This window comes from Trifolium pratense, linkage group LG3 (genome assembly GCF_020283565.1).
Source record: "Trifolium pratense cultivar HEN17-A07 linkage group LG3, ARS_RC_1.1, whole genome shotgun sequence".
NCBI lineage: Eukaryota > Viridiplantae > Streptophyta > Magnoliopsida > Fabales > Fabaceae > Trifolium > Trifolium pratense.
The window spans coordinates 47169585-47192470 of NC_060061.1; the positions used below are offsets into that span (position 1 = coordinate 47169585).

The 22886-nt window shown below is 34.0% G+C and overlaps 3 protein-coding genes across 4 annotated transcripts; all 3 read right to left on the reverse strand.

Moving 5' to 3' along the window:
- Positions 1 to 8089: 8089 nt before the first annotated feature.
- On the reverse strand, positions 8090 to 9986 carry LOC123917210 (protodermal factor 1-like). 2 transcript variants are annotated; one of them, XM_045968880.1, is made up of 3 exons: positions 9754 to 9986; positions 9167 to 9557; positions 8090 to 8653 (listed from the first exon to the last, which is right to left on the reverse strand). In XM_045968880.1, the coding sequence occupies exons 1-3, from the start codon at positions 9923 to 9925 to the stop codon at positions 8329 to 8331; spliced, it is 888 nt and encodes a 295-aa protein (XP_045824836.1). In that variant the 5' UTR covers positions 9926 to 9986; the 3' UTR covers positions 8090 to 8328. The 2 variants fall into 2 exon arrangements, with proteins under 2 accessions (XP_045824836.1, XP_045824837.1); XM_045968881.1 differs by having other exon boundaries at positions 9772 to 9973.
- A 5837-nt stretch (positions 9987 to 15823) lies between these two features.
- LOC123917211 (xyloglucan endotransglucosylase/hydrolase 2-like) lies at positions 15824 to 17282 on the reverse strand. Its single transcript, XM_045968882.1, has 3 exons — positions 17001 to 17282; positions 16351 to 16544; positions 15824 to 16223 (listed from the first exon to the last, which is right to left on the reverse strand). The coding sequence occupies exons 1-3, from the start codon at positions 17280 to 17282 to the stop codon at positions 15824 to 15826; spliced, it is 876 nt and encodes a 291-aa protein (XP_045824838.1).
- A 1593-nt stretch (positions 17283 to 18875) lies between these two features.
- Positions 18876 to 21172, reverse strand: LOC123915269 (peroxisomal and mitochondrial division factor 1-like). Its single transcript, XM_045966406.1, has 2 exons — positions 20536 to 21172; positions 18876 to 18940 (listed from the first exon to the last, which is right to left on the reverse strand). The coding sequence occupies exons 1-2, from the start codon at positions 21170 to 21172 to the stop codon at positions 18876 to 18878; spliced, it is 702 nt and encodes a 233-aa protein (XP_045822362.1).
- Positions 21173 to 22886: the final 1714 nt, after the last annotated feature.

Consider the following 22886-nt stretch of genomic DNA (forward strand, 5'->3'; position numbering starts at 1 on the left):
CTACCTCAGTATCACCACCTGCAATATCATTAAGAACACCAGGATTGACATTGAAAGAACACCTTGAGGTCAACAGTCATTTGCTTCCTAGGCAAAACATCAGTTTGACTGGTTGACAGATGATGCAACACAGTCTGCAGCATGTGTACCCTCAAAGAGTCTAAAATCAAAAGATAGATCACAACCTCTCTTATCACACATCAGTGTAGGGAAGGCTATAGTCATCTTCACAGCACATGACTTACCATGCAGAACAGTTTCATCAAAAATATAAGAACCAAAGTCAAAAGGTGATCTGGTTCCTACAACATATATAAACCGAGCCAAACCTGTAGCAACAATATTGGAATGAGTAGTTGGAGCCCAGTTGCAGTTTTCATCAATCCAACTGCATTAATCAAATCAACAAGCTTTTGGCATTGTAAAAAAAACTTCACTTAAATTCCTTTCCAGAGCAAGCCTTCTTTTTATCACAAATTTCCACCTGTCAACATTTTCAAAAACGATGAAAGGAAATGTTGTCAATGGGTACAGGGGATACATCTTGAGGGATCCTCTTTTTCTTCACAGACTTCTTTGAGGATGCTGCAGGCGATGCAGTAGCATGTTGGTCTTCCTCAAACTCTGAATCACTAGAGGAAATAGTCTTCCTCCTCAAAAGCTTCTTCTTTGGCTCAGAGGGCCTAGTAATCTTACTCCACTGTCTTTTAAGACCATAGATTTTCTTTTCCTTGGCAGTCTTGACAGGAACATTAGAAACAGCTACACCTTTACCAGCATTGCTCATTAACCTCCTAGTACTAGAAGCAGGAGTCCTCTCAGTAAGGTTGAGATTGTCCACATAAATAACATTTGAATCTTTCTCAGCAGATTCATCAACATCCAAAGGAACAAACACAGTTTTACCACTATCATCAACATAAGGGATCACATAGATATCATGAACAAAAACATTATCAGTAGTAGTTGCTTCAGAACCCTTTTCTTTGTCAAGAACAATAACATCATCTGGAGACTCGGGTATCACGATGTTATCCAAATTTTCCCGTGCTGCAGATGTTGTAGCATCATGTGCAGCATCTTTCTCAGGAACACTCTTCTTGACATGTTCCAACACAAAGTCATCTTTGACCTCAGTTGGAGCGCTAATATCATTACCAACAAATGTTAAACACAACAGGGGAGAACACCACATAACTTTCTCTGACAAATACTTTCTCACCACAAGAAACATCCTTATCATCAATAAACACACAATTCTTACCAATCTTCAGATGTTTCAACATTACCCATAACAGCGTGCATTACTAAATAAGTTGAAGAGAAAACTGCACGCCACACTTGCAATAATTGCTATAACTCTTCAGATAGGCAAATCCCAAGTTTGCCTCGCAATTTTTCAAATTGGACCGCATCTAGAGCCTTAGTAAAAATATCAGCCAATTGTTCTTCAGTTGAAATATGCTCAAGAGTCACAATACCTTCTTCAACTAGGTCTCTAATAAAGTGGTGCCTAATATCAATATGCTTCGTCCTGCTATGTTGGATAGGATTCTTTGAAATATTGATGGCACTAAGATTGTCACAGTACAATGCCATAGCATCTTGTACCACATTGTACTCCAGCAACATTTGTTTCATCCATAATAGCTGAGAGCAGCTACTACCAGCAGCTATGTACTCTGCTTCAGCTGTAGATAAAGATACACAATTCTGTTTCTTGCTGAACCAAGATATAAGGTTGTTGCCCAAAAAGAAACAAGCTCCTGAGGTGCTTTTTCTATCATCTGCACAACCTGCCCAATCAGCATCACAATATCCTACTAGCATAGAGTTCTCACCATGAGTATACAAGATCCCATAATCACATGTACCATTCACATACTTCAAAATTCTTTTCACTTGAGCAAGATGACTCATCTTTGGCTCAGCTTGGTACCTAGCACATACTCCTACAGCAAAAGTAATATCAGGCCTGCTGGCTGTAAGGTATAATAAGCTTCCTATCATGCTTCTATAAAGGCTTTGATCTACATCAACTCCCTTTTCATCTTTGGTAAGCTTTAAATGGGTTGCTGCAGGTGTTCTTTTATGAGCAGCACTTTCCATACCAAACTTCTTCACTATATTTCTTGCATACTTGCTTTGGGAGATAAAAATAGTATCTTCCATCTGCTTTACTTGGAGCCCAAGAAAGTAGGTTAGTTCACCTACAAGACTCATCTCAAACTCAGACTGCATTTGCTGCACGAAATGCTGTACCATCTCACTAGACATTCCTCCAAAGACAATGTCATCAACATAGATTTGTGCTATTAGAAATTTGCCTTGATCTTCTTTCACAAATAGAGTCTTGTCATTTCCTCCTTTCCTGTAGCCTTGACTAATAAGGAACTCAGTCAATCTTTCATACCATGCTCGAGGTGCTTGTTTTAATCCATATAGAGCTTTCTTTAATTTGTAAACATGATTTGGAAAGCTTGGATCAACAAACCCCTTTGGTTGTTCCACATACACTTCTTCATTTAAGTACCCATTGAGGAAGGCACTTTTCACATCCATTTGGAATAACTTGAATTTTAGAATGCATGCCACTCCTAGAAGTAATCTAATGGATTCAAGACGAGCAACCGGAGCAAAAGTCTCATCAAAATCTATCCCTTCAATCTGTGAGTATCCTTGTGCAACCAGCCTTGCCTTGTTTCTGGTCACAGTTCCACTTTCATCAGACTTGTTCTTGTAGACCCATTTGGTACCAATTACATTTGCATTTTCAGGTATAGGAACCAAGTCCCAAACTTCATTCCTCTTGAACTGATTTAGCTCTTCTTGCATAGCATTTATCCAGAACTCATCAGTCAGAGCTTCCTTCACATTTTTTGGCTCAAATTTAGACACAAAACAAGCATTAGTAACTAAGTCAAGTGTCCTTCTAGTAGTAATTCCTTGATTGGGATTACCAATAATCAGGTCTGTAGGGTGATTCTTTTGAGTACGAGTAGAAGGTCCTTTCTTTGGAGTAGCAGAGATTTGTTCAGGTGCAGTAACCTCTGTATCATTCTTGGATTCATTAGTAATTTCACAATCTACACCACCTGTTATAGATGTTGTAGCATCTTCTGTATCATCTTCAGCAGTTTCACTTGAGGTGTCATCTATTACCACATTTATAGACTCCATCATGGTTTTGGTTCTATTATTATATACTCTGTAGGCTCTACTATTTGTTGAGTATCCCAAGAATATGCCCTCATCACTTTTAGGGTCCATTTTGGTTCTTGGTTCTCTATCAGACAAGATGTAGCATTTACTACCAAACACATGGAAGTGCTTAACAGTAGGTTTCCTCTCTTTCCATAATTCGTACAGAGTAGTTGTAGTTCCAGATCTCAGGGTGACACGATTATGAATATAGCAGGCAGTATTCATAGCTTCTGCCCAAAAACCATGTGAAAGCTTCTTTGCATGTAACATTACCCTTGCTGACTCTTGTATAGTTCTATTTTTCCTTTCTACTACACCATTTTGTTGTGGTGTAATGGGAGATGAGAATTCATGTATGATGCCTTCAGAGGCACAAAAGTCAGAGAACTTGGAGTTTTCAAACTCCTTACCATGATCACTCCTGATCCTTAATACAACATTGTTTTTCTCCCTTTGAAGTTGAATACATAGATCTTTGAATACATCAAAGGTTTCTGATTTCTTTCTAATAAAATTTATCCAGGTGTATCTAGAAAAGTCATCAACAACAACATATGCGTACCTTTTTCCTCCTAAGCTTTCAGTTTGCATAGGACCCATCAAGTCCATGTGTAGAAGTTCAAGAACTCTGGTGGTGGTAAGATGCTGCAGCTTTGGGTGAGGCATCTTGGTTTGTTTTCCAATTTGACAATCTCCACATATGCTACCTTCTTCAATTTTGAGGTTTGGTAGTCCTCTGATGGCTTCTTTAGATATTGCTTTCTTCATGCTTCTTAGATTAAGATGGCCAAGCTTTTGGTGCCACAGTTTTACTTCATCTTCTTTAGTGATTAAGCATGTTGACATATTTGCTTCTTCTTGAGGAACCCATAGATAGCAGTTGTCTTTTGATCTGACACCTTTCATCAAAATCTCACCTTCGTTATTTGTAACCAAACATTCAGACTTGGTGAAGTTTACTTTCATTCCTTGGTCACATAGTTGACTAATACTTATCAAATTTGCAGTCAATCCTCTTACTAACAACACATTGTTTAGTTTAGGCAAGCTATTACTTCTGAGCTCCCCTATCCCAACAATTTCTCCTTTTGCACCATCACCAAAGGTTACAAAGCTGGTTGAAAAAGACTTTATACCAACAAGAAATTTACTTATTCCGGTCATGTGTCTTGAACAGCCACTATCAAAGTACCAGTCTTCCCTTGATGAAGCTCTAAGTGATGTGTGAGCAATCAGAGCAGTAGTCTCTTTTTCAGGTTGAGTTGTATCACTTTTCTTCTCATTTTCACCTTTAGGTTTCCATTCTTGTTGAGTAGAGGCAGTTGTGGAAACAGGTTTATGCTGAGGACGTCTGTTAGGGTACCCATATAGTTTGTAGCAGTAAGGCCTTATGTGCCCTTTTCTACCACAGTAATGACATCTCCACGCATGGTGTTTTCTTCTATTTCTTGACATGGAATGCTGCTGATGATGCTGCGGCTTTTGATAAGGCATCCTTTGCTTTTGAGTTTCTCTAGGATCCATATACATGAGGTCAGGACTATATTTTTTGAATTTGTTGACATTCTCATAGCTAAGCCCAATATTTCTAGGCTTTCGAACATTTTTCTCTAAGATTTCCTCCAGTTGACCATCAGCCTTATGAAGTTTGTCAAGATGCTCATCATCTTTATACAACATGTCAGAGAATTTTCTCAACCGCCAAATGTCAGCATTTAATTTTTCAATGACTTCCTTAGCTTCTTCAAGATCAGAGGACAGATAATTTACCTTTTTTTGAAGTTCCTCCATCTTTGAGATATTCTCAAATTTTTCTGCTTTTAACTCATTGATGGTTACCTTTTGTTTCTCAATAACCCTGCAGATTTCAAGATCAGAGGATAGATAATTTATCTTCTTTTGAAGTTCCTCCATCTTTGAGATATTCTCAGATTTTTCTGCTTTTAACTCATTGATGGTTATCTTTTGTTTCTCAATAACCCTGCAGATTTCTTCACTCTTAAGACAAAGTTCCTTGTAGGATTCAGCAAGCTCTTCATAGGTTACCTCTCCATCATCAGATTCTGTATCAGATGTAACAATACCTGTTAAGACTGAGATATGTTTAGCAGTTACAGATGCTGTATCATCTTCTGAGTCATCATCCTCAGACCAACTGACAGTTAGCCCTTTCTCTGTTCTCTTCTGATATGTTGGACACTCAGGTCTGATGTGGCCATATCCTTCACATTCATGACATCGAATGTTTCTGTTTAAGCTTGATTTTTCTTCACCTTTTGGTTTTCCTTGATTTTCATTGCTGCGCATAGTGCCTGGAGCATTGTTTTTGAAATTTGATCTGGGTCTCTTATCCATTCGTTTCAGAACTTTGTTGAATTGTTTTCCCAATAACACCATGGCCTCAGAGATACTCTCATTAGATTCTTCTTCATCCTCCAGTTCTTCTTCATTATTTTTAGATGAGAAGGCAATGCTCTTATTTTTCTTTTCACTTCTTCCATTTGCAACACTTTCATAAGTTTGGAGTGATCCAACCAGTTCATCCAGCTTCATCTGAGATATGTTTTTGGCTTCTTCCATAGCTGTGACTTTCATATCAAATTTCTTTGGAAGTGATCTAAGCATTTTTCTTACTAACTTTTCTTCGGGAATTTTCTCACCCAAAGCATCAAATTGATTATCATAGTCTAGAATAGTCATATGAAAATCTTGAATTGTTTCCTCCTCCTTCATACGTAAATTTTCAAACTGAGTAGTAAGAATCTGTAATTTAGACATCTTTACCTGAGGAGTACCTTCATGAACAGTTTCAAGAATCTTCCATGCTTCCTTGGCTGAGACACATTTTTTGATCAGTTTGAAAATGTGTTTGTCTACCCCATTGTATAATGCATATAATGCTTTTGAGTTTCCCAAAGCAAGCTCATTTTCTTCTTTAGACCAGTCCTCCTCAGCTTTTAGTTCAAGTGTTGGCTTTCCATCCTTGTCCATGACCACAGGGGGGTCCCATCCTTTCAGAACAGCTTTCCAAGTTTTGCTATCCATAGATTTTAGGAAAGCAATCATGCGTGATTTCCAATAATCATAGTTGGAGACACCAACTAGAAGCGGTGGTCTGCTTACAAGCCCTCCTTCTTTGTCCATGTTGCCAGAAAGGGTGCCTGCTCACCCTATAACCAGAAAGGGTGCCTGCTCTGATACCAATTGAAATCTGGCACGCAGTGAACACAATGCTGCACAGGATGCTATAGCATATGTTGCAGCAAGACAGTCGCAGAACACAGTAAATAAATAAATAAATTGCAGAACAATAAATAACGCAGATAATTGTTAACCCAGTTCAGTGCAACGTCACCTACTCTGGGGGATACCAATCCAGGAATGAATCCACTATAATAGCTCTAGTTCAAAGCCCTCGACCAACACCCGGTACTTGACTTATCACCTAGACACTACCCGTGCAATCCTACCTAAGAACCTCTTAGATAATGAGACCCCGTCCCAAATTCCCTCTAACAACACATACCATGTTGCTGTCAATAATAACGATCAAGATGGAGACACTCTCCTAGAAACTAGACCACACTCTTGCTTAAAAGCTCTTGAGTGAATCACACACACTAACTCCGTGCTTCAAAGCTTAGGAGCAGCTTACAATAAACAACACAAACACAGTCCTAAACTTGCATCAGATTGACACAAGAAAGGCTGACAAAAGACACAAACTCTAAACCCTAAAAACTCACACTTTGTAAAGAACACGGTTTAGAATACATGAGTAGAATAGCTTGAGGCTTCACATATTTATAGTCTTCAATTGTCTTGATGGGCAAGCTAGGTCTTCAGACAAATACAGCTGTAGGAATTGTGGCCAACCCTAAATTATTTCCAGAAATATAATTCATGTTGTACCAAACAAAAAAAACGCCAAAAATATAATATAATTATATTTTTGTTTTAAATAACATTCCTTCAGCCGACTTCAATAAAACTTGCTGAGCAAGGCTCGTTTTGCCTAGACGCACGTGCCTGAATATATAATTGAAGCAAATCTTGACTCAGATTTGAAATAAAAATTCTGCACGAAAACAGAGCTTCAGTATGCTGTACTATAATGCTACAGCATCTCAGTCCAGCATCTGGCTGGTTGGCTTTTGCAAAATGTAGCCAATCAAAACACCAACAGTTTTCATTGTTCTTCACAGCAAACCGTTATTTTGAATTTGAAAACGACCATCTAATCTTTATTTCTTTTCACAGGAATCAAAGGAACTTAGGAGAATTCTGCATCAACAGGTAAGGGTTTGAACTATCTCACTATTTAGATGCCATATATACTACCCTTTGGTTTCCTCTCATGTTTGGATTCCATGACTGAATCCTAACTGTGTGTTATTGATGTGGCTAAAAAATTAGTAATATAGAAAGTAGGATGATGACCTTTGTAGTTAAATGAGTTTAATTCTTAGTTCAAAGAAAACGAGGCAGGGGGTTTGATACTGAGGCTTGGGTAGTTTAGGATGATAATATACATAATCTTGGTTTAGTTCTTATAAATTAAATTATAATAATTGGAGTAATAAGAGTTATATCACTGGTTTGCCATTGGATATTGTTGAGTCAATTTGTTTATCAAGTGTGTAGTAGCTTTGGAATAGTACTTGTATGTAGGAATTATTTGTTTATCAAATTTGAGCAACAATACAAATTAAGTAACGAAAAGCGTGAAGTGATGTTTCATAGGTACAAGTACACTACAAAACTTTGTACGATACGGATATGAGAATACTAAAAATTTAAAAAACTTAAGGTATGGATACTTTAATCGAAAAAATGAGTTTTGTTATTGTTGGAACAAATGTGTAAACATTGATGTGAAGTAAACTTTTAGAAGTCCCACGTAGGAGATATTTCATACAACACCGGTGTTTATATAATGGAGGTATGACAAAAGGAGTGTTCCCCCAAAGGGTATTTTGTTTGGCCCAGATATGAGACTAATTAACATAATTGAAACAAGACACAAACTAATTAATGTTCTTAATAACTCAATAATATAAATTGAAACACCAAATCAAACAAACTAATTAAATAGGATTAAGATTATGATCAACTTCATGGTGATCAAGGCTTAATTTTCCCTTCATTGGCCATCTTGAAAAGGTGAGCTTGTGTTGCAGCAGCCTTGTTGGAGTGAAGTGATGATGCAAACCTTTCCCTAACTTGGTCAGTTGTGTAAGGGAATTTGTGGTTCACCAAGGAGTTGAGGAAGGAAGCGGTGCCTTCTCTGTAGAGTTCTCCTAATCCATCAGTTCTTGTGTTGGAAAGTGCTTGTGGTAAGGTTAATCCAGGACTAAAACCTGGAAGACTGGTCACACCAAATGCATGCCCCACATTTCCCCACCAACCTAGAATTCCCAATATGATTTGGGGATGTGTCCTCCAGTAGCTGAAAATCACACAAAAGTTAATATATTATTAGTATGTTCTTGAGCTCGATACCAAATTTTTTAAAAAAAATTATTAAAATTGGTAGTAACTCTGTCTCTATATATTAACCCTTTTTAGAAAGCACGGGGTAATCGGAAAAAAATAATATTACATAGATTAAACCGAAATTCCATAACATTACAGAGTAAATACAACTTAACCCTACGATTATAATTATATGATATGACTTTAATGTTTGAAAATGACAGAATACTATTTACCCCTTTTATTTATATTGATTTACAATTATAATTATATTATATGATAAGACTTAAATGTTTGAAAATGACAGAAGAAACGTTCTTTTTATGGAGAGAAAGACACAACATAGGTCCATTAGTTACACTAAAATTAAATGTTTCTTTTGTTTTTCTAACAAAAAATAAGACATCATGTTATTTGAAACATAGTACTATATTTTATGGTTGGTAAGATAACATTAACAATGTGATGTGTTGTGAAAGTAACTTACTTGCATGTGCCAGTGAAGGGAGAAGTGAAAGGAAGGAAAGGTGGTGAAGGGATAGTAGGAGTGCCAGGGTCAATTGGTGTGGATGGAGATGGTGGTGTCAAAGTGATTGGTGGATCAATTGGAGGGTTGCTAGTTGATGGTGGTGGGGAGGTATAGTATCCACCACTTGAGGGAGGGTTTGATGGTGTTGTTGGATTATGTGATGGTGTTGATGGTGTAGAAGGATCATGTGATGGTGATGTTCCACATCCACCTGAAGGTGTTGATGGTGTTGGAGTATAATAACCTCCTCCATGTGACGGTGGAGATGAGCTTCCGCCATGGGATGGTGGTGAGGAGCTTCCATGTGATGGTGGTGAGCTATGAGATGAAGGAGAATTCTTATGTGGACCTGCATTAAGTTAAAGACACCAATGGGAAAAAAATCAAACACTTTAATTTTATATAAGTAAAGATTCTTTTCTCAGATTCATTGAATAACTGATGTATCTGATTCATATTATCGTTATAAAGGGTATAGCTAGCTAGCAATATATGCTTGATATAAATAGTTGAGAAATTTTGAAGCTAAAAAGTTAGAGAATTACATAGAGAATCGGTGAAACCTGTAGGAGGATTTCCTGAATGTGGATCTGGAATGTTGAAGTTCTTCTGATCTCCAGCAATGTTGGAGATTGCATGAATCACAAGGTGCTGTGAAAGAAGTCCTATAAGCAGAACAAGCATGGAAAACGAGACATTGCTTATTTTCTTCATCATTTCTTAGAACAAAGAGAGAAGTGAAGTGATGAGATTTTGATGCGGTGTGGAGTGAGGAAGTAGTGAGGAATATGAAATGGTTTATATGGAGAGTGAAGTAAATATTAACAGGTAGGAATAGTGTGTGGTTAGTTGATATGTTTCAGAGTGCATTTACTCAATAGTTTTTTAGTGTTTTTTCATGTAATAATGGGAATTTAATTTAACACATTAAATGCTTGATGAGGTATCTGATTTTTTGGTTGATCTGTTCTGAAAATTATTTTAATTATTTTAAGATGAGTTAGTAAAGGTCCGTTGTATTCAAGCGTAAGTGTGAGTAATTAATCTCACATCAATTATGAATGAGTTAAACGTACATTAGATGCATATGATTTAAGATTTTCGATGAAAATGTGATATTAAGATCATTTGTTGGTTCTCGGTCATTAGTCTGTTTTTCCTCCCCAACAAGATATTTATAATCAATTCTTCTTCTTCTTTTTTTATTAACCCTCTAATTTCCAGGGAAATGGGGCCCCGGTAATCCAAAATTCGCTCGTAGGGTAAGTAAAGTCCGACCCTAAATTATTTTCACCAGGAATCGAACACGGGTTCTCCCTTTTTTTTTTGCTGTTAATTCTCTGATTTTTAGGAAATGACGATCCTGAAAAAATAGAGTTCAGCCGCAACATAAGCAAAGTCTAATAAAAAATTGTTCTCTTAAGAATCGAACTTGGATTCTTACGAACTATTCGTCCTAGAAAACCATTTGACCCCAATTAGTACACGGTTATATGATTAATCAAATTTAACTAAATTAAGAGCACATGCCTAACACAACAACTCTTTCTTTACCAAGGTATTGTTTCCTGTATTGATAAATATCCAGAAGTTGAATTTCGTTAACATCTCTCATATATTAGGTACTAATTAATTGTAGGTACCATTTACCATTTCTTGGTTGTGTTTACTAATTTTACTCTAAAGAAGTTTAAGACACAAAATTTGTTTTTATTAGTTAAAGTGGATCTAATGGTCAGTTTAGAACCCCTTTAGATGATATTTAAACTATGTACTTGAAAATTAATTAAGACTCTAAAACTCTTACCACCCAACTTACATTAAACATAGAAAGCTCATATAGACTTTCAACTAAATTGTGAGTATATCTATTTGAAAATGTAACATTAATAACTTGATAGTGAAATGTATAACACTCCCAATTCCAACATGTGTGGGGGCTGATAGAGACATACCCTATAAACAATATAGTATATGCATAATAATATGGTATCTCAAAAAAAAAAAAAATTAGTATCTCAAATAAAATGGGATTGATGCTAATGTGGTGTAGTCATCAATACATTATATAGGTGTTTTTGTGTGTTTTTTATTAATCATGTATTACATATAATTTTTTATGAATAATCTTTTGATCGGCGGTGTATTTGGTGAAATCATATATAATGACAGTATAATTTTATTGAAACTTCAAAATATTGTTTTTTTCTAAAATTACAGCGGTACAATATGATTTTATTAAACTCATCTTCAATCTAGAGATACATATAATATGTTGAAAGATTAATATTGAGTGTATTTGAGTGAAATTAAAATATTTGATTTACCAATTTGTAATTTCTCCGTCCTCTTCCTTGTTATCTTACTCTCACTTTTGGTTCCTTCCGAAAGGATTCAACAATATTAATTACTTAGCAAGAAAGATGGGAAAACATTTATATGGTCCTCAAATATCAAGGGCTCATGTTGCCATTCTGAAGAGTGGCAGGGGACCCGTACACATTCCCTAAATTTCGACCATTAGTATGCATTTGTGGCTCATCTAAACTTCCATTGATTTTATGTCTAGCATTGATTTGAACTATCCTGGATTTACCAATTTACCAATTTACAATTTATTATAACTTTTTTATTTTGTTTCTAATTCATTTTATTTTCTTCCTTCTTCTAATTTTTCATATAAATCGGATATAGTCTGCACTGCATGTAAGTGTAGAGACTAATCTCTCGAGCATTGTGGGATCAAATAGGTAACAAACTTTTCTAAGAATTTTTAATGTTAGTGCATTCCCAAATTAAAGATCAAACCCAAAATCTTAGTCAAGCTAAAAAATACACACGTCATCTTATCTAAATGCTCTTGAGTATATTCTTCCGATTTTATTTGCTTCCTAAAGGATTCATGAATTTATGTGGTCCAAAAATATCAAGGGCACAGGTTGCCAAATCCAATTGCCATTCAGTGGTGTAGAGTCGAGTGACCTATGCCATCCCCTAAATTTATAACCAATAGTATGCATTTCTGGCTTAGCTGAAATGTCATTGATTTTATGTCCAACATTACTTCGAACAACTCTGCATAAATTGTATCATGCAATTTGTTTTCTTCCCATTAATTAATACATCATCATTTTAGTTTCTAATTGATAATAAGGTCTCTAAATGACTTAAATATATTGAAATTACAAAATCATGTCAATGTATCTATGTTATTAATTTTATGAACTAAAATTAACAGAAGACACGTTTTTGAGCAACAAACTAAGTAACGGAAAGCGTAAGTGATATTTCATAGGTACAACTTACAAGTAGACTATTGTATAATGAAACATCACTTACGCACGATACACGAATCCGATACAAATAATTTTCTTAAATGTAATGGATGCTTAATTGTAAATAGAAAAGGAGGAAGTGTTATTAGACATATATGATTTCCTTAACAAATTTGTTAGCAATTTCCAATTACTAAGAAAGGAAATAAAATGGAGTCAATTTTTTGTTGATATGACAACTTTGATTGGAATATGTTTGTATGTAAAGTTAACATCATTCGAAAAGGAAACATTTAGCAAAACAGTAGCAGAAGGGGCCCAATTGCTCAAACAAATGATATTACAATAAGTAAGTAAGTTATAACGAAATAAATGAAGTTAACAGAAAAGTAGGTAAAATTTCACAAATATGTTGGGAAAGGAGTGAATGAATAGTCGTTGGTGTTGTTATTGGGACTCAATTTATCTTCTGTCAAACATTCATTTTCACTTAATTGGGCTTTTTATCAAGGTATAAAGTTTTGGATGAATACTTCAACATGTAAAAAATGTCGAAATTGTTAGGTTCGACGTTGTGACCAGGGTTTGAACACTGGTTTATTCATTTGTATGTGTAAGTTTATGATGGGTATTATCATTTTGTATGTCTATCAAGAAAAATTAGGTAAATTGGAGAGTTCATCTTTATATAAAAGATATATTTTGGTCAAGTTAGCCAATATAAATTTTCATTGTAATGGAATTATTTGGTGAGATTTTTTGCCAAATTGCATTAGGATGACTTTGGTCTCCTTAATTTTAATTAGATTTTGTTGATTATTTTCATGGGTTTGGTTTTGCCCCCATCATGGTATCTTTGGATATACAAAAAGATCTCTATTTTGAATACCTTAGAAAACCTATTGTTATGTTAACTCGTACGTTACATACTAGTAGTTGTTTAGGTACAATTCAGAATTAAAGTCTTTATTTATTTACAAATTTATTTTTATAAGCAAAAAGTGAATTATAAGGAGCATAATGGGTACTAATCAACCCTTAAAATTCAGAATAAATCACTTTATATGCGTTGAAAACAATCTAAAGGATTATTACGCCAATCAGAGAAAGCTAAATTAACATTTTTTTTGAAGAAACTAAATTAGCCCACCCAAATTGGCGCCAGAGAGAATCGAACCTCAGACCTCAAGAGGAGCACACTCCCAGGTCCCAAGCCAATACCAATGCACCAACCCAAGTGGGTTTAAGCTAAATTAACATTGTTCTCTGTTTGGCCTATTAACCAAAACCAAGAAAAATAAACAATTTGCTCCACTAATGATGATATATTGCCTCAGTCTCCTCTAAAAAAAATGTTATTACGCGTACGTCAAATACTCCACGTCGTCGCCAACTAAATTATATGACGAATTCGCTTGCTATGATTGTTTTCAGGGACGGAACTAGAAAAAATCGGGTGGCGGAAATATTTTTAATATATACGGGTAGGTTAGGATGAATCAGAATCATTGGCTTCTCTCTTCTTAAAGAACGAAAAAAAATATTTTCGAGTTACCATGCTTCAATTACAATTATTTTTAAAACACAATTCTATTTAACGGTGAGAACACATTATAAAATATTACCTTTTGTTTATTGCATAAAGTAATGTAGTCAACTGAACTTTTTTAAAATACATTGTTAATATAATCATGTTTTCACTGTTATAAAATTTAAAATAATTATCACTATTATTTTTTATTTGCATTTATAGAGACTAATTTGAGGACTAACAATATCACTTTTTGTTTGTAAAAAAAAATCACTTTTTGTTAAAAATAAAATAAAATTGAGTCTATTCTTATAAACTACAATATTATACAGGGAACTAAAATTATCATTAAAATTTAAAATTGATTAAATTTGAAAAACATAATTTTTTTAAGGCAAAAAACATATTTAGCCTTTTTTTTCTTTTACTAAGACTTGATGAACAAGTGGGTTAGTTCCTTCAAAAATAAAAGTGGGTTAGTGAGTGGGTTAATATTATTATACAATAGTACGACTAATATATCCTTCCTTTAAAAATCCAAAAGTATACACTAATATAAGTGGACCGAATGGTGCAAGAAGCAGGGTGACAGATTATGATTTTTATTTTGAATGCAGGGGTGGCAGACTATATATGTATATATGGATAGTATATGATACATATATTTGATGAGTGGCGGTCACCCCTTTTCAAGAGTACATGGTTCCGTCCCTGATTGTCTTTTGCTAATTCACTAAATAAAGAGAAATGACTTGTAACATCCTCAAAAGGGATGACATTAGTGTCCAATCAAACAAATATTTATTTACAAATTTAAGTAATGTAAATGCCAATACCTACAAATTTTTTAGGGTGAATATGTAATTTACGTAAAAACCATTATTTTATTTTTTTTAATAAACCTAAAAACCATTGATGCATATAGAGAGAAAGCAGTATTAAATGAGTGGTTTACTTTTCTCATTAATATAAGCTTCATGTGGCTGTCATACACAACACAACATTGTCTTGCCTCGATGCTACAGCTAGCTCATTGTCAAACTGTTTCGTCCTAGATTATCAACCTCATTTATTTTTATCAACGGCCAATAAATAAATTATATAGTACACGCTGGGTTTTATTCTAGAATGTAAACTATTTTTTCTACAGTTTTTGTCATTTAAACACTTGCATCCTACATTACGAAGGGTAGTATTGAAAAGTTCGGGATGTGAGAATGGCTTGAACATGTACTTGAAATTAATGGTACATGGTTCATTTCTCACTGAAGACAAAAAATCTACTAGAGATGTGGTAGAGAAGATCGTGAGATAAAGTTATCTTAACTATAGTAATGATAGATCATGTATGTGCCCCCCTCGTCAATACCCGAAGTGTCTAATTACCACTTGCAAATGTTATAAGGAGTATAACCTTTATCAGTGATCCTCTCTTTTGATTACTATACAGAACCTTGCATACATCAAAAACATATAATAGTGGCGTTTAATTAATACTGCCAAAATAAAATATTGAAAGCAAGAACAAAATTATTCATTACTTATTTCTATATATACATGAACATATATACAAGGAAAAAAGGTTGCTCATAATTACATCTATCAAAAGGGTTAAGCCTGGGAAAGTTTTCATTCCCTTTAAAATTAAAATGATAACATTTCCATGGCAATTAAAGCATATTATATTATAATTAACCACTAGGCTACTTGACCAAAAAAAATGCATATTATAAATTAAAATATAGGGCTACATCTTTAATTCATATTCAATCCAAATTTCCTTCATGACATCATCCATTTGCATAACCTCTATTCAAATTGTAAAAGATTCTCCTTGCGGCATTCATATGGAAGACCATGAGCATAACGTCTTAAGTCAGCGCAATAATCATAAACTACCCATTTAGAAAGAATTTTTTTCATATTTCTCTTGCTTTCAGTATCAAGGCCTCTATTTTTGCCACCATTGAAACCCTTGCAATTTTCAATTTGACCTTGATTTGCAATGCAAGCATTTGCTTTGAAGTTTCTGAAACCAGCCACAAATGGAGCATTTGAGAGATCAATCTTCACCTCTCCCCATCTTGTTGCCCAAGAATCTCCATTCCATAGAGTTGTGTAAACCCTCATTGGTCTTTTCGTAGGGAATGGAACACCAATGCTTTGTCTGTTAAGCATCACTCTGATGGGAATGTCATCCACTAAGATTCTACAAACACAAGAAACATAAATTAATATAAACATGACATTTAATATGGTTGGTCTGCAATGTGTGTGATTGTTGTAAACTCTGACGTACCTACTTTAATAGTTACATTTGCATATATATTACTTACATAATACGGTCAGGATTCCAATCAATGGAATAGGTGTGGTAATCCTCGGTTGGATCAAACCAAAGATAGAATTGAACCTCACGACCACCGTTACCATCAGCATATACATTTGTTGAGAGAAGATAAGGATCACCCGTCAAATTTCCTAAGAACTCTATATCAATCTCGTCGTGCTTTGCTCCTACAGAGCTTAACTGCACATAAAAAATAAACATAAAAACATAAACCATTTAACAAAACATATTACAATTCACACTCAAGAATAAGCATATAAGCCTAATTCAATTCCATAGAAAATATATATATATATATTAGATCAATTTTTTTTACTAGAATGTTTGAGACTTCTAAAAAACTAAAACAAGCATGCAAAAATATCAAAATAGATGTGAGATGAGATTTAAGAGAAAAAGTTGCATCATTCATGTGGAGAATTTTATCTATACTTCTAAATTGCTCCATTGTTTTAAATTACGGTCTGTAACTGCAATTGTGATTTGAATAAAAGTATTTTAAAGTCTCCACAATAGAATCGCAACCATAATTTCAACTACATGATAGTTCGAAGCATAAGGTAACCGCAACCCAACCACCGCAATTTAAAACCATAATCTTCTCTAAATATTTGACCTAGTTAAAAAAAGACGTACATAATAGGCGGTGACTGTTCCAGCAGAATTTCCTGGAACAAGCTTGACCTTCATGTCGAATCTTCCATACAAATATTCATTCTTGGACACAATCCCTGAGCCACAATATTCATCCAAAGTAAGGGTCATGCTATTACCATCGTCCCTTATATCAACTCTTTCTTCTCCAAAAAGATTATCAAAAAGGGTGTTGAAATTTCCACCCAATACAATTGTGTTGAATCCAAAAAGCAAAGATAAACACAAAAGAAAACGGAAACCATAATACGATGAAGAAGCCATTTTAATTATTTTGTCAAAACGTTTTGCAAAACACCAACGATTTATTTAAATAATAAAAATGGTTTCATTCAAAAACAAAAATAGTTGCGACAGTTACAATATAATAGATGTAGCTGTCGCAATATTACGGTTGCAATTGCAGTTGCATGCAAACTGCAATTCAAAATATTGAGTTGATAATTATGTGTTTTTCTAAAAATGATACAGAGCAAAAAAGAGGAGAGGAGATGTTTAGAGTTGTTTATTTTTATGCCAATAATGTTTTTAGATCTTTCCATGGTTGTCTCATCAAATTTGACGTTGGGCAAAGAGTCAAAGTTCAAAATGGGTCATTACTTAAAGATAGAAAATGCTAAACATGGAGATGGAAGGATAATGTGTGAGAAAAAATATCATATTTTTGCATGGATTACATCTTTGAGATGCAACGACTTGGAATTTTTGTATTCAGAAATAAATATTATAAGGAAAGCTGAGTACATATGGAGTTAAGTTTTTTTTTTTTCAAAAGAAATATAGTTTCATTTAGAGAGACATAAACACGAATTATCTTAAACTATTTTAAAAGGTAAATTTTTTAGTATCTTAGAATTTTGGTTGGATATCGATACCTCATAGAAAAATTTCATTCAAATTTTTTTAATATAAATTAATATAAAATATGTCATGACATGACATTGAATTTTGGCTATAAAATACTGACATTTAATTAAATATGTTTACCTTTTAGAAAATGAAACTCGATATTTCTTTTAAAAAAAAAAATAGAAAGAAATATAACACAAGTTAGCACAGACCTAGGTACTCCAACCACATACAGAAAAATCTTGAAATCAACACAAAAACCAACAATTAAGAACATTATAGAAAAGAAAGCCGACTCATTAAGTATAGGTCAATTGGTAGAAATATATTATATATAGGGTTGAGATTGGAATCTCAAATTTTTAATCTTGTTATTTCATCTAACTCCGCTAAAATGTGCTTACATGATCTTGTCATATTCTAAATTTTGAGAGCCGTGAATTTGGACTTACCATTAAAAGATTATGTAAGCACATTTTAGCGGAGTTAGATGAAATAACAAGAGTTATGGTGTAGATATTTCATGACTTAAAAAATCAATTTATTACGAAAAAAAACTATAAGGTATTAACTATAAGATATATTCAGGTCTAACAATTTTTTAAATTCGTGTTAAATAATATAATATGACAATTTTCGAAGGATGAATTAAGTATAATATTTTTTTCTGACAAAATTATAGTGGTATTGTAATTTGTTAAAACTCTAAAATATAAGGCTTTGTCTAAAATGAAATAGCAAGACAAGTCTTGCATGGTACACAACATTTCTTAATCATTTGATTTAGAGGTGTACCAAATCTTATTGTAGGTCATCAGCACTAAATTTTTTTTCTTTCATAGACCTCCGATGTCTACTTGGCTTGCACCAATTATCTTTCATTATCATTTCTCCAAGATTTATTTTCTCAGAATGAGACTCGAAGAATGGCGGTGAAGAGGTTGATTTGTCACTATCCTCGCAAGACTTTGATGCTAATGACCATTAATTTTTTTTAAATAACTCCGTTCATCTTGTTTTCATTGATACCATAATAAACAATTTAATTTTTGAATAACAGAGTGTAAACGATGGCAGATGGATCCGATTATAGTAGGCAAAGAAAAATGGAGGTGGTTGAGATAAATTTCCGGCGCGGCGGACACGATTCTTGACACGGTGGTCAATAACAAAAATACTCCGACTATAAAATAAATTTAGGGGTTCTGTTGCGGATGTAAATGGGAAGGAAATGGTCAGTCTGATTTCTCCATATATGACCCACGGTGGCCGGAAAATAAGAGAGAAGTTGGAGGTGGAGGTTTCAAAATCATTTCTCTGATCTGGAATTAATGTAAGGTAGTTGAGAGGAAGAAAAAAGGAATTAAGTGTTGATGATGTCACGGCCAATCGACGACGGTAGGATGCAGGTAGCTGGCCGTCGGGATCGATGGTGAAAAGGGAGGAAGAAGAAAGGACTTGCAAATAGAGGAGAGAGAACTGATTTTTTTTTTTTTTAAATGAAAATTAGAGAACAAAAAATTTAATTATAAAGTACAGACAATATATTGTTGAATATCTTGATCCAACGGATGTAACAAGTGTTGCATGGTTCAAGACTTAGATGTCTTGTGCACCGTAGACATCGCCTAATATAATATTTATAAAATCACTGTGGTTACCGAAAATTACATTTTTGGTATTTGCGTGGCCCCCTGAGATCTTCAATACGAGTGTTTTATGGTTGGAGTCACGTTAGTTTCCGAAGAATCTTGTTGAAACAAATATTTTACTTATTCCGAAGAAGGACAATCCAGTATCTATGACTATGAGGGACTTGAGAACTATATCTTTGTGTAACGTCACTTAAAAAATTATTTCGAAGGTGCTAGAATATCGATCTGGTGAAGAATATTTTTTAAAGCTAGATATTTTTCAAGAAGCAGTTTTATTGATGTGAATTTGGATCATAATCCGGATTTTGTTGTAATATAGGGTGTGGAAGGATCCTTGGATAAAATATAATTACAAGATTTTTAGATCAAATTCCAAGCCATATGGGTTGGAAACATATATGAAAATTTGGAATATGAAAATTTCACAAAAAGTGATAAACTTTGGAACGATGTTGATATATACACAACATGCTGCTTCGGTTATGAGCTATTTTAAAGTCATGTAAAGCTTCACTTTCTTTGTATTCAAACTTTGAGATAAGTTTCATTAGGCAACAAGCAAACAATGCGACTCACATAGCATAGGCGTCACTGTCTTATGTTAGTTCCCAAATTCATGATCATTTTCGATGTTGTATAGAACATGTTATTATCAATGAAATGAATTGATTTGGTTCTTGTCAAAAATTATGAAGAAAAAAAACATATTAATAAATCAAAAACATAAGTCGCTTTTATAAAATCATGGTGGCTTTCTAATTCAATCAAACTTGCCTTAAATTCAATCATGCACTAATTCTCTTGATGCAACAGGTTAGCAACTAAAAACAGAACAAATAACATAAATCAAAACAAAATTCATAGCTCCCGAATACAGAGGAAAAAAAAAACAATATTACTAGTCTAATTCGGGAGTCAGTTCTGACATAAAAAATGTCTCTATCTTCATCATTCCATTGAAATCTCTCTATCTTTCTTTCATCTCTTTTTTCCAAAGAAAAAACGTATTAAAACAACAACCAATGTAATTCCACCAACAGACCCAGCTGCAACAACTGGCCAATTTTTCTCCAACCCCTTCTCATTCATATTCATCAAGCTAAATTCCAAAACCCTAATTTTCTCTTCCAATTCCCTATTCTCTTTCATCCATTTCTCAACCTCATTCTTTTTCCCTATCAAAACACTCTCCAATTCCTCAACCTCTCTTTTTTTCTCATCAACTTTTTCTTTCATCATTTCCTCAACCCTAACACTCTTGCTATTCTCCTCAACCTCTTTCATTTCAATAACTCCAATTTTCCTCTCCAATTCCCTAACCTTCATTTCCATCTCCACATTTTCTTGTTTCAATTCTTTCCCTTCTTTTTCAATAACCTCAAGCTTACTTTCTTTTTCTTCTAGAATCTTCCTTAGTTTCTCCGTCTCCGCTTTCGATTCCACTACTTCTTTCCGGAGCCTCGCTGTCTCTTTCTCCAACTCTATCGTTGAATCCGAATCCTTACGTAATTTCTCGATCTCTATTTTCATTTTCGTTATTTCTTCGTTCTTTTTGGCGTTCTCCGTTGCTAGCTCGCCTTTTTCGCGTTCTAGAGCCGCAATTATTTTCCTATTCGATCCCTTTCCATTCTTTCCGATAGAATCCGTCATTGAAAATATAGGAGAAAACAATGCTTAGGAATTGAAATGGAAATTAATGTTGAAGAGATTTGGATCATTGCATTGAAGATTTTGAAGAATGATTGTATTGTGTTTTTGTATAGAATAAACAAAGAGATTGAAGTGATTGGAATGATGAAGATTGTGATGTCGGAATGAGTGGAAATTATTCCAGGGACATTGAGAGGTCACATGAAGACCATTTTTTGAGAAAATTTTGGAGGATTTTCCGGGAAAATGGAAGAACAAGTATTTAGATTTCACACATTTTTTCTTTAAATTTGAAATGTTTAAGTTTTTAGTTTTTTTCTGAGAACGTTAATACTACCTTTTTTAGATCTACAATTTTGTTTTGGAGTAAATAGCGTCTTATATGAAAATTTTATGGCACTAATTTTTTATTTTTTTTTGCTTAACGTGTGCATGCAAGTGTCAAGTCTGTGCGCGTGCGTCCGCGTATTAAAATAAATAAGTTATGTAACAAAATAAATAAATAAATTATATAAATAATATAAATAAACTTTAAAATAGACTTAAACTCTTATGATCTTGATAATAAAATCTATTTAAAAATTAAAAGTTATTAGAGAGATTATAACGATTAAATCTATTTGTAGTAAACTCTTCAATATTGATATAAGGGATTTGCTAATGCACACCCACTTTTTTTTTTACGAAAGTGTATTTAAATAATTTTTGGTTATATTAACAATCCATAAATTAAGTGGGTGTATGTTAACAAATCCCATAAATATACCGGTGGAGTTCCAGAGGGTGTTCGGGAGCGACTACAAGGACATGGGCATCAAAATTTTAGGGGCACCAATTTTTTACCTTAGTGTTTGTGTGTATTTGTGCCTCAGTATGTGCCAATGGATTTTGATTGGACTCATATGGTTAGTTCATTGAACCAAATGTGATGCACTCGAACCGTAACCAATTGGAAAAATAAACTGCAATTCAAACGTGGAAACCACATTTTTTTCATCGATCCCCCGAGCACTAAGCATACCCTCTTTGCAACAATTAGTATACCGTTGTTGTAGGGTCGTCCCTAAGAATTTGGGTGGCCTATGCAAATTATAACTTTGACGCCCCATTTTTTTAAGTCATAAAGTTATAAATATATAATGTTAAAGGATAGTTAAATATTATATCTTCAATTGTTAGAATCTCTAATAACTTTTAATTCTTCAAATAGATTTTATTATTAAGATCATAATAATATAAGTCTATATATTTTAAAATTTAGTCACAATAATTATTTAATTTATTATTTTAACACACATGCACGCACGCACACACGATTGCACGCATGCACATACACACTAAGTTAAAAAAAGTAGGTGTCCTAGAAGTCTAGAACACCCTCAAGAACCCTCCTAGTTGATTGTAGGGGGCATCAGACAATAAATCAGCCATTTTTGGTTTGCTTCTTACAAGATTGGCGGATTACTCCTATAAAACCTGAACGATTCCCTTGTTCGGGCCCTCCTAACACATCCTATATGATCTCCTTCTTGTACCGCCGTTATGTGGTGATATTGGAAAATCTCTCAACGCACCCACCCACTTTCTCCCCCACTTCCCAAAAAATTCGGAAAACGTTTTCCGAATTTTTTATAGTGTAAATTTTACACTAAAAAATAGTTCGGAACGTATTTTCCGAATTTTTTTAAGTGCGCTAGGGAGTAGGGGAGAAATG